At 34.6% G+C, this 12,811-nt stretch overlaps 1 protein-coding gene, 1 long non-coding RNA gene and 1 pseudogene across 4 annotated transcripts in view; 1 reads left to right on the top strand and 2 right to left on the bottom strand.

Annotated features, from left to right (window-relative positions):
- LOC144312227 (uncharacterized) overlaps positions 1–12,811 on the top strand; it is a 158,483-nt gene that overhangs the window by 30,362 nt on the left and 115,310 nt on the right. Inside the window, exon 2 of the long non-coding RNA XR_013377697.1 lies at positions 11,680–11,782. This is a non-coding gene — a long non-coding RNA (uncharacterized LOC144312227). The remainder of the gene's footprint in view (positions 1–11,679; positions 11,783–12,811) is intronic.
- Positions 1–12,811, bottom strand: part of CABCOCO1 (ciliary associated calcium binding coiled-coil 1) — a 117,338-nt gene that overhangs the window by 92,397 nt on the left and 12,130 nt on the right. Inside the window, exons 1-2 of one of the 3 annotated variants that reach the window (XM_077894646.1) lie at positions 8,981–9,119; positions 8,269–8,422 (exon numbers count right to left, since the gene is read on the bottom strand). Coding sequence is in view for 1 of the 3 variants with exons in the window: in XM_077894645.1 (XP_077750771.1) it covers positions 8,981–9,150 (170 nt within the window). In the remaining 2 variants the exon portion in view is untranslated. Of the gene's footprint in view, positions 1–8,161; positions 8,423–8,980; positions 9,151–12,811 lie in introns of those variants that run through there. The other 2 variants (XM_077894645.1, XM_077894647.1) reach the window with 2 other exon arrangements.
- Positions 870–4,451, bottom strand: LOC144311983 (polyubiquitin-like; annotated as a pseudogene).

Here is a 12,811-nt window from a genome sequence, read left to right as displayed (position 1 = left end):
TTTATGTTCCCGGCTCCAGGTCTACAATCAGCTATTTCTCTAAGGAGCCTTGGTTCCTTTTATTGAGAATTAAGTTATAAACCAAGACCCGGTTCCTGGGTATGCTCATTGATACTGGATGTCATTGCTTCTAAGCCATCTCCGTGGACAGAGCTAAGAAGAATATGTGTGTACATTTGACAACTATATATCTGTATCTACATTAAGTTAAATATGAGTTCATGCTGATGTCTCTAAGTGATATTCCTAATTTTTTTGCCTTTGCAAACATTATTGCAACTAACAACTTTACATATGTATGTATGTATGAGAGGATATGTAGGATAAATTCCCAAAAGTGGAAGTGCTGGGTCAAAGGGTACATTGGAGTACAAAGGGTACATTCATTTTTTTTTCACTGTTCAAAATCATCCTTATTTATTTGGTTACTTATTTAATTATTTCCCTCACCCCCACCCACCTCCCCGAGGATAAGCTCCAAGAAAGCTGTGATGTCTCCCCTGGTACTTTGCAGAGCGTGGCAGATAGAAGATGCTCCATTAGGATTTGCCATATGAGTGAATTGGCTTCTTTCCATGTGCAGGTGCCTTAGCCTGCTCCTGCTGGAGGGTGAATGGAGACAGGGAGGAGGAAGCAGGAGACCCTTGAGTGTGTACTTGGTGGCTGGTTCAGATGTCCTCGATTAATCTAATTCTCTTCATTGGGCCTGGTGCAAAGATTTCTGCTTGGTTGGAGAAGAGGGGCTGGGCTCTGGGAACTGCAGCCCCAGCCCCCGAGCTCTGGAGCCTGCTGTGCCAACCCCCTCCTCCATGGCCAGGCTCTCCCAGTTAATCTGCCTGCCCACAGACCTTTTTTTTGCGGGGGGGGGGGGGAATGCAACAACTTTATTGAAAGAAAAGTGCAATGAATTTTGTCAACAGCTTAAAGGGGGAAATTAGACACCTCCCCTCAAGCGCAGGACCAAGTGCAGAGTGGATTCCTTCTGGATGTTGTAGTCGGGCAGGGTGCGCCCATCTTCCAGCTGTTTGCCGGCAAAGATCAACCTCTGCTGGTCAGGGGGATGCCCTCTTTTTCTTGGATCTTCCCTTTGACATTCTCGATGGTGTCACTGGGCTCCACCTCCAGAGTGATGGTCTTACCAGTCAAGGTCTTCACAAAGATCTGCATTCCCCCCCCTGAGGCGAAGGACCAGGTGCAGAGTGGACTCCTTCTGGATGTTGTAGTCGGACAGGGTGCACCCATCTTCCAGCTGTTTGCTGGCAAAGATCAACCTCTGCTGGTCAGGGGGGATGCCCTCCTTGTCCTGGATCTTTGCCTTGACATTCTCGATGGTGTCATTGGGCTCCACCTCCAGAGTGATGGTCTTACCAGTCAAGGTCTTCACGAAGATCTGCATGCCCCCCCTGAGGCAAAGGACCAGGTGCAGAGTGGTACATTTCTAAATCTGATAGAATCTTCATAAGGGGGATTTAAATATATAGTTCCATTAGTAATACAGGATAGTACCTATTTTCTTATAGCTTTGACAGCTCAAAATGCTATCAAAATTTTACTTTTATCAATCTGATATATGACAAATGACATTTGTGTGTAGTTTTAATTAGCATTTTCCTTATTATCTTTAATACTAAACTTTTCATTTGCTTAAGAATAACATGTATTGTGGCACCTGAGCAGCTTGGATGGTTAAGCGTGGGACTCTTAGTTTCAGCTCAGGTCATGATCTTGCAGTCATGGGATTGATCCCTGTGGTAGGCCCTGCACTCAGTGCAGAGTTTGGAATTCACTTCAGATTCCTTCTCCCTCTCCTTTTGCCCCTCCCCCTTCATGTGCACTGTTCTTTTTCAAATAATAAATCAAACCTTAAAAAAAATAAAATAATCACTTGTATTTATTTAGTCATATCCTTGACTTACTCTTCTATTGCATTATTGGTCTTTTTCTTCCTGTTTCTGCGTGTTCTTTTTATATTATAGAACTTAATAGTTTGTTGGTATCTGTAATAATTTCCCCAGTTTCTTATTCTTGTAATTTTTCTTTTGTTATAAAGTTCTTCCCCATCCAAGGTTGTAAGAAATTAATCCATGTCTTCCTACAACATTTTTATAGTTCTAATTATTTTACATTTATTTATTTTAAGATTTTATTTATTCACAGGAGACATACAGAGAGAGGTAGAGACATAGGCAGAGGGAGAGCAGGCTTCTCACAGAGAGCCTGATGTGGGACTCGATTCCGGACCCCTGGAATCATGCCCTGAGCAGAAGGCAGATGCTCATCTGCTAAGCCACCCAGGCGACCCTAATTATTTTACATTTAAGTAGAAAAGTGACCCACTTGGAATATATTCTGGTATATGGACAGAGAGGGGGCTGGATTCAATTTTATCTTTTCTAGACAGACACAATATTATTTACTGAATACTACATATTTTCACCATAGATTTGAGATGTCATTTTATTAAATACTGAATTCCAATGGTTGGGTCTATTTCTAAACTTTTGGTTCTGTTCTTTTGGTCTATTTAGTCATTAACCACTGTGTTCAAATACTTAAGATTTTATTACACTACTACTACTGCTGCTAATAACAAGATATGCTATATAGCTCATTACACTTTTTAAAGACAATTTGTATTTGCCTATTTTCCATATTTTTGTTAGAATTACCTTTCCTAGTAAATCATCTCTAGGCCAAAACATCAACAACAACAAAAAACTCTGTTGGTATTTTTATTGCAATACTAATATTATACATTAACTTAGAGAGATTTAGCATCTTTATGATGTAGAGTGTTTCCAAGAATGTTGTAAGGCTTTTCCAAATGTTGAAAACTTCATTGTGACCTTTAAAAGTGCTCTGAAGTTCTTTTAATATAGGATTTGTACATTTATTTTTAAAGTTTATTCTTAGTTTCTCTTTTTTTGTTAAAGCATATATATTTTTTCATCATTAAATCCCTTTCTTTTTCTATGTAAATACATATTTTTAAAATTATTAGATTTCCTCAGTTTTTACTTAATATTCTTTTTCTGTACAAAGATCCCATCTAAGATACCACCATGTACTTAATAGTCTTTAATAGTCTCCTGAGGAGTCTTTAATAGTCTCCTGAGGTTCCCCTAGAGTGATCATTTCTCAATCTTTTCGTGTTCTTGATAACCTTGTCAGTTTGAGAGGTACCAAATAGTTTGTACAATGTTTCTTAATTTGGGTTTGTCTAATGTTTTCCTCTTGGTTGATAGGAATTATGGGTTTTGATAACTTTGCCTATTTTTGATAGGATTGTTTTTTTGTTTTCTTTCGAGAGTTCTTTGTATGTTACAGAGACAAGACTTGTAAAATATGTGACTTACAGATATTTTTTCCCTGTCTGTAGCTTGTCTCTTCATTCTTTTATAAGTAACTTTTCATAAAACCAAAGTTTTACAATTTTATGAAGTCTAATTTATCATTTCTTTTCCTCTATGTGTCATGTTTTAGGGGTTATATCTAAGAACTTCTTGTAAAACCTTAGGTCATGAAGATTTTCTCCTAGTTTTCTTCTAAAAAATTTATAGTTTTACATTCTAACTTTCTATGATCAAATTAGAGCTAACTGTATCAAGTGAAAGGTTTAGGCTGAGGTGTACTTTTTAAAAATATAGATAGAAGTTGTTCCAACATTTGTTGAAAAGGCTACACTGTTCTGTTGAATTGCTTTTGCATATTTATATAAAAGAATCAGATGACTATTTTTAAGTCAGTGTATTTCTGAATTCTACCTTCTGTTCCATGATCTATGCATTTATCCCTTCACTAATTCAACATTGACTTTATTATTGTAACTTTATAGTAAGTCTTAACATTGGGTATATGATTTTTGCAGCTTTATTCTTATTTTTTGTTTTAGATATTATAATTTATTAGCCATTCCATATAAATTTAAAAATCAGCTTGAATATGTCTAGAAAAAAATCCTGCTGGGATTTGGATTGATACTGCATTAAATCTACAGTTTGGGAAGCACTGACTTCTTTACCATGTGGAAACTTCTAATCCAAAAATATAGTATATTTTTCATTTATTTAGGTTTTATTTCTTTTGTCATCATTTTGTAGTTTTTAGCATACAGATCTTGTACATTTTTTGTTAGATCTATACTTAAGTATTTCGTTTTTTGAGCTATCGTAAATAATGCTATTTATTAAAATTTTGGTATATAATATATATTGCTAGTACATTTAAATACAATTGACTTTTGTGCTCTGACATTATTCCTGCAATCTTGCTTAATTTACTAGTTCTAGGATTTTTTTTTTATTGTTTAATTTTTTACATAGACAATCCTTTTATCTGAGAACAGGGGCCGTTTTATTTTCTCCTTCCTCTTTATTTCTTTTTCTTACCCTATTGCACTTATTGCTAAGACTTTCAGTCCTATATTGAATAGGAGTGGTGAGAGTAGACATTTTTGACCCTGATCTTACAGGGAAACCATCTGGTCTTTCACTAAGTATAACAATAGGTTTAGATTTTTTTTTTTTTTTTAGATGTCTTTTATGACATTGAGGAATATTACTTAGTTTTCTTACTCTTCTAAAATAATGAATGGATGTTGTATTTAGTCAAATGCTTTCTCTGCATCTATTTATATGTTAATGTGGCTTTTCTTCTTTATTTACATTGATGAGATTTTCAAATATTGAACCAGCATTGAATTTCTAGGATAAACCCCAACTGGTCATGTGTACTACTTTTTTTTATATGTTGCTTGATTCATTTGGTAATATTTTGTTGAAAATTTTTTTAAGTTTATGAAGGATCCTAGTCTGTAGTTTCTCCCTCCTCCCACCTCCTTTTGCTCTTGTTGCTGTTCTCCTCCTCCTTCTCCTCCCCCTCCTTCTCTCTCTCTCTTTTTCTTATTCTCTGTCAGGTTTTGGAGTAAAGACAATTCTAGCCCCATAAAATGTGTTAGGAAGAATTCTCTATTTTTTTTCAAATTTTATTTATTTATTCATGAGAAACACAGAGAGAGAAAGAGGCAGAGACACAGGCAGAGGAAGAAGCAGGCTCCATGCAGAGAGCCTGACGTGGGACTTGATCCTGGGTCTCCAGGATCATGCATGCCCTGGGCTGAAGGTGACGCTAAACCGCTGAGCCACCTGGGCTGCCCAGGAAGAATTCTTCTATTTCTGGAAGAGATTATGTATAATTGGTGATATTACTTCATTAAATGTTTGATAGAATTTTCCAGTGAAATATCTGGTCCTGGAGATTTTTCCTAGAAGTTAAATAATTCAATTGCTTAAATAGTTATAAGACAATCACGATATCTATTCATCTTGCACAAGTTTTGCTGGTTTGTGATTTTTGGAGGACGTGGTTCATTTCCTTTTTGTTTTCTAATTAGTGTACATAGTGGTTTTTTCCTAATGCTCTGTTAATGTCTGCAGAGTCTGTAGTGAATCCTCTTTTTTTTATACCTGATAATGATACTCTGTGCCTTTTATAGTTTTTCTTTCCTTAGTCAAATTTTGCTTCATGTTTATCAATTTTATTGATGTTTTCAAATATCTAGATTTTGGTTTCATTGATTCTACTTTTTTTTTTCAATTTTATTGATTTTTGTTCTTTATTATTTCTTTCTTTTCTGCTTGATTTTTGCTTATTTTTAAAAACTGGCTTCCTGAGGTTTAAGTTTAGTTTTTTTTTTTATTAATTTTAGATTTTTTTCTACTATAAGCATTTAATGATATAAACTTCCCTCTTATCACTGACTCAACTGTACCACATAAATTTTCATGTTTTCTTTTCACTTATTTAAAATCTTTTCTAATATCTGCTGAGATATATGATCCATATACTATTTAGAATTTTGTCGTTTAATATGTTTGAAGATTTTCCTGAAATATGTGTTATTAATTTCTTGTTCAATACCTTTGATCTGAGAACATATTTGTATGATTTTAATTATTTTAAATTTAAGGTTGTTGTATGACCCAGTATATGGTCCACCTTGATCATTATTCCATGTGCATTTAAAAACAATGCCTATATTCTGTAATTGTCAATTAGATCCAGTTGGTTGATGTTTTCCTCTTGGTTTAGCCTGTTTGTTGCCCAGTCATCCTCTTGAAATTATGAATTTATGCCTTTTGTCAAATTTGGGAAATATTTAGCCATTGTTTCTTCCAATGTTTGTTTAGCACCATACTCTTTCTCCTGAGACTAACAATATATGTCTATTAGAACTTTGGTTGTCCCACAAGCCCCCAAGGTTTTGTTCATTTCTTTGCCAAGCTTTTTTTTCCCTGTGTTTGTTGTTCAGATTGGATGACTGCTATCATTCTATGTTCAAGGTCACTGATTTTTCCTTTGCCTACTCTCAATTCTGTGATTTCTATCTAATGAGATTTTATTTATTTATTTTTTTAATAAATTAATTTTTTATTGGTGTTCAATTTACCAACATACAGAATAACACCCAGTGCTCATCCCGTCAAATGTCCCCCTCAGTGCCCGTCACCCACTCACCCCCACCCCCCACCCTCCTCCCCTTCCACCACTCCTAGTTCGTTTCCCAGAGTTAGGAGTCTTTATGTTCTGTCTCCCTTTCTGATATTTCCCACACATTTCTTCTCCCTTCCCTTATATTCCCTTTCACTATTATTTATATTCCCCAAATGAATGAGAACATACACTGTTTGTCCTTCTCCGATTGACTTACTTCACTCAGCATAATACCGTCCAGTTCCATCCACGTTGAAGCAAATGGTGGGTATTTGTTGTTTCTAATGGCTGAGTAATATTCCATTGTATACAATACTAATGAGATTTTAGTTTTGGTTATTGTATAATTTTGTTCTAAATATCCATTTGTTTCTTCTTTATACTTTCCTTTTTTTTCATGGTTCTTTTTATTTTAACATTTATTTCAAGGATGTTCACAATTATTCATTTAAGCACTTTTATAATACCTGTTTTATAAGTTGAGGATTTTTTATTTTTTTATTTTTTTTATTTATTTTTTTAGTTAAGGATTTAAAAAAAATATTTACTTATTCATGAGAGACATAGAGAGAGAGAGTCAGAGACTTAGGGAGGGAGGGAGGAGGGGAGAAGCAGGCTCCCTACAGGGAGCCCAAGTGGGACTTCATCCTGGATCCCAGGATCAAGCCCTGAGCTGAAGGCAACCGCTCAACTGCTGAGCCACCAGGCGTCCCTATAATACCTGTTTCAAAGTCTTTCACATATAATCTCAAAACTTATTTCCACTTATTGTTGGCATCTATTTATTATTATTTTCCATGCAAGTTGAGATTTACATGGTTCCTTGTTTGCCAAGTAATTTTGGCAATGGTGTTGAAAGATTATTGTTTAGAGACATGTAGTATTCAAAGATTCTAAATATATTTGTTCATTTGTTCATTAGGGGAAAAACAGCCAAAGTCTGTCTGATCAGTTAATACCATACAAATTCTTTCATTATCAAGTAGAACTATTTTTTCTTCTATTGGTACAGTTATTTATCTTTAACATGGCACTACATACTTACATATAAGCAAAGACAAAATTCTCCCACTTGCAGAGAAGGAAAATAATACTTTCTTCTCCTCATATACAAGAACTACCAATTCTTGGGGCCCCTGGGTGGCTTCGTTGGCTAAAGCGTCTGCCTTTGGTTCAGGTCATGATCCCAGGGTCTTGGGATGAAGCCCCTGGTCCGGCTCCCTGCTCAGTGGGGAGCCTGCTTCACTCTCTCTCTCTCCCTTTGCTGCTCCCCCTGCTTGTGCTTTCCTCTGGTTCTCTCTCAAATAAATAAATAAAATCTTTAAAAAAAACGAATTACTAATTCTTCCCTCATAAGGGTGACTAGGAGAAGGAAGGATGAATAAGGCACGAGTGGCTTCTGTTAGTTTTGCCAATTCACTTAAAATTTCTCCTGCTAGAAACTGAGGGAGGGAGGAAGTGAGGCAGGGAGGGAGGGAGGCAGGGAGGGAGGGAGAGAGGAAGGACGGAAGTGGGAAGGAAGGGAGATGGGAAGGAATGAAGGGAGGGAGGAAGGGAGGAAGGGAAGGAAGAAGGAATGGAGGTAGGGAGGGAGGGAGGGAGAGAGGTAGGAAGGAAGGAGCAAGCTTTAAACTGACATAAACATGTCTTTCAATTGAGACACAAATACCTTTGTATTCATAGTGCTCAAGGCCTTTTGATTATATACTTGGAGATTCAGGTTCTAGTTTTGGCAGTTCTCAGCTTGCAACCTTGTTCACTGGACTCCTTGCTCACCTTTGAGGTAGTGGTTATAATAGAACTCCCATGCAGGAGTTGCTCTGAAGTTCAATAATGCATGTTAAAGATTAGAACCAAACACATAGAGCTGGCAATATATCAGTGATAGATTTCTTTCTTTTCTTCCTTCCAAGAAGCAATTATATTTATTCTGAAACAACATTTATCACACTTAAAACTGCTCTAAGGAAGAATCTCCAAATTTCCTATAGTAACTCATTCCAATATTATGTAAGAAAAAAAGTCACAAAATCTAAGTGCATGCGAGTAATGTCTATTTAATAAAGTTTAGATATCGACTAAAGTACCTCTTCTCATTAGTCATTTTGAGATATCCCAGTAATACTTGTAGGTAAGATGAAATGAAAACAGTTCAAACAATGAAAAATTACCTAAATAAATGTGAACTACTTGACATTTTGGGGATGATGGCATTGATAAGATTTTTAAAAATCTGGCTGTCAGATTTTCATATCTTTGGCAAGTTAATTAAGAGAACTTTAGCTTGTTAAATACTGTTTGAAATTTTACACTTAATGAAGGTATGAACTATATATCTTTGCTCGATCCAGAAAAAAAAAAAAACCATAATTGTCACTGAAGGAATTACAATAATTTTATTGTTCCTAATTTTAGGAACTTTTCCTTAAGAAAATTAGAAAGTGAACTAAATTTTCTTTTCTTAAAAAAAGAAAAAAAATGTACTTACTTCTAAGATTATGAAGTAACATATCTAGTAAAGTCATAAATTTTATATATTGAATAACAGAAAAGTCCATTCCTCTAGCCCACAAAAATCCAGATACATAATAATCTAGTAGAATGGCTTCCTTTAAACAGGTGTGAAGGTTTTTGAAATTCAAAATTTTTTTCAGTTTTCTGTAACAAAAAGAAAAATCCAGACATTAAAATCAGATCAGCAAATGGTTCCTTTCCTAAGTTTTGAAAATGCAGATATTTTTCTTGAATGAAAATTCTATAATACCCTTAATCTAAAAATATCCACAGTTCTATAGAAATCCTAAGTCCAAAATGACATTCAAAAGGGAAACAGAGGGAAAAGGAAGAGATACAGCAAGTTCAAGCATTCCTGTTGCTCCTCTTCCTCCCCTTCCTCTATTCTTGTAATTCTCCTCCTCACCTTCCTCCTTCTGTCTTCAAAGTACAGTAATTTTACTAGCATTTTCTTCTCTGAAATTCAATATCTTTTTCCATTTATACAATCAAGATTGTGTCTGACAACATTCTGGAACTATCTTGTTAAACAAATATCTGTCCTGTTTTCTAAACAATTCCAGTTGTGTATATTTTACTTATTTTGTCTATCGCTGTAATTTTCTATTAAACTTCAAACATTTTTTTCAAATCATTTCATTTTATATACTTTTCTCAATACTGTTTTCTAGGTCCTTTGGTGTTCTCAGCAGTGTTACTTCTCCCTTGGGCTGCTTAGAGAGCTCACCTCCATAAGATCTTTTCTTTTCTACTCTTTGCTTTTTAATATTATTTATCCCCCTTTAATTTCTTATCTATTCCTTGAGTTTTTATAATCTGTTTTATGCTCTTGTTGTGATTGCTTCATAGGGTTTTTTTTTTTTTTAATTCATGGTAAGTGTTTGGCAGTATAGACTCTTCATCTGCCATCTCCATGCAGTTCTTTTTAATTAAATATTTGACCTAAATATTTGCATGTGTTCTTTGTTTTTCATTTTCATTTTTTCAGTGTTTGATTATATGAAAATGAAGGCAACTATTTGTCTCAGAGTATTTCAGTGAAACTTCTTTGACATCCCTCTATCCTTGCTCTTCCCCAACCCCCTTCACCACTTCCCCTAGTACCATTTGAATCTTAACCTTCAACTTGAATTGCAGGGCTGAATAGTCACCATTTCTATTCTTTGTTCAGATATTCCATCCCAAAGGAGGTTATGCAGGAAGGAATTTGGAGCAAGATGCTATTGCAGTTTGAGTGCAAAGTTCCCATAAATTTAGTGGCAATTTTGTAAGTTTTTCCTCTGGGTTTAGATAAAGAAAGATGGGATATGGGAAAGGACATGCCACAGCTGTGGCATCAGAGACTACAGGGAAAGAAAAAGATGCTTAACAGGGACTTAGGAAGTTGTGCTATAGTGATATGTGATATAACTATCTACTTTGTCTCACCAAGAATTCCAGTAAAAGTATTACATTATTCCTACATGCTCTTGAAGTTGAAGTGCATCTTATTTTTTTAGATGATGACATTCAGAAATATGCCTTAAGGCAAGAGCTGAACAGCTCAGGGAGCCCAGTTATGGAAGGTTATTAAAAGATCTCTCAGGGTTATTTCTGTATTTAAATAGTTATTTTCAATTTAATCCTTAACCTTTTTCCAAAAAGGATTCGTGTGGATCTATAAAAAAATCAGGGTTATATTAAAAGCATGAATGAATGATAATAGTTGGGAGATCATGGGAAATGTAATCAGACATTTAACTTTGCTTGAAGTGTACTCTAGAAATATGTTTTAATGATACTATAATGTTTCATTTGGTTGGCTGCTTTCATGAAACATAATTTTTAATTTTAAAAGGTAAGGAAATGTGCTGATTTCTTATAATTTATTTAAATAGGTTTATAGCTTTGTAGACTGTATGGCATACTTCTGTCACATGGTGACAGGATACCTAAATTATATTTCTGTCATTTTGAAGGGTATATAATCCCCATTTATAATAATGCTATTTTAAATGGGAAGCGAATGACTGATTGCAAATATTTCAGGATTACTGTTACAAAAATCATATAAAGAACCTCAAGAAAATTACTTTGCAAAGAAATGGCTCCTGACATAACATTATCATTTATTCAAAATTGATATCCTAAAATCTGAGATTACTTCAGGTGAATTTATTAATGAGACAATCTAAAAGGTCAACCTACATTGAACCTAATTGTTTCCATACAGTTAACTTCTGTATCACCCTCTGTATCATTTCCTTCATCCTAGATGTAACCTCTTAAAGATTAAAAATACCTTTAGAATTTAAATATTTGACAATAAAGAGCCAATAAGTGGGGAATAAGAAAGACTGTCACACAAGGTATGGTACACAGTACAACTTAAGATGTGGTGAGAAATAAACAAGTCTAAAAAATTTATTTTCAATACCTTTTTATTTAATATTAATTGCATTTAATATAACATCTTTTGATATTTCATACAAATAAATTGTAAACTATATTAAATGCCTGTCATTTGCATATTATTTTGCCTACTATAAAATACCTATTTTTTGCACTTCAATGATCAACATTTGGGATTATCTAAAAATGGAAAATATTTTACTTAAAGCATAATCAGTGATACTAATATAATGAATGCATTTTACTAATCAATTTTTAAAAAAGATTTTATTTATTTGACAGAAAGAAAGAGCACAAGCAGGGGGAGTGAGAGAGAAGGGGGAGAAGCAGGCAGCCTGATGTGGGGCTCAATCTCAGGACCCTGGGATCATGGCCAGAGCCAAAGGTGGGTGCTTAACAAACTGAGCCACTAGGTGCCCCTACTAATCAATTCTGTTACTAAAAAACAGAATTTCCAATGGACATTCATTTCTATAAAAATGCTAAAATTACTATGATAAAAATGCTATGTTTAAAAATCTGTGAAATTTTTAATTGACTAATACTTAAAAAGCTATAGAGCTGGTTAGCAGTATGGCCAAATCACAGATCACCAGGATTTCTAGCAAGATTTGCAAGCCCTGAAGGTGAAGAGCATCCTGGGAAACGCCTGTCAGTGTCATTTGCCTGCTCTTAATATGCTTTCCCTTCTCAGATTTCTCTTCCAGCCAGTACATTTGTCATATTTCCTTCTCAGTAGTAAATCACCTCTATTCCACAATATTTGTAAGATTTGCAAATGATAGCCACTGACAGTCATTTTCTATTTGTCCATTATGGTCCACAATACCCTCCTAACATCCAGATGACTGGCTTGGAGAACAGACATTACTGTCCAGAACATCACATCTCTACACATTATAGTCAATCAGGCTTCCATTATTAGAGCAAGATAACTTTTAAAATGACTGATTCTCAAAACACATTTTAGGAACTTGGGTGTTAGATATATCTGACTAGAGTTCTAAGTAAATGATTTGCTGGAGAAATCAATGGCCTTAAGAAGGAGATGTACATATATTAGAATTGTTCCCATAAATTCAGTTATATTCACATTTTTAGGCAAAATACATGAAATCAGAGTATTTAGTATAGCTTCATATTCAAGAAAAATCACAGGTGGATGGCTAATACTCAGGATTTCCAAAATATTAAAATGTATATTAATATTACAGAAAATGCAACTTATTGTGATTATGAGACAGAAAACCTTAAGATTATTGTGCCTATTGACAGTTCTATGAATGAAAGAGAAAAGTAAAAGACACCATATGTTAAAGACTGCTTTTCACTGTTAACATTACCATGTTAGTCTGAAATGCATTTCTCCCACCAACAAGACAGCTGAGCAGTGTAAAAAGTCAGTTGTTTGATA

Source organism: Canis aureus, chromosome 4 (assembly GCF_053574225.1).
Source record: "Canis aureus isolate CA01 chromosome 4, VMU_Caureus_v.1.0, whole genome shotgun sequence".
In the NCBI taxonomy this organism is placed as follows: domain Eukaryota; kingdom Metazoa; phylum Chordata; class Mammalia; order Carnivora; family Canidae; genus Canis; species Canis aureus.
The sequence above is the reverse complement of the archived record's forward strand: the minus strand, read 5'-3'. Positions and strand labels throughout refer to the sequence as shown.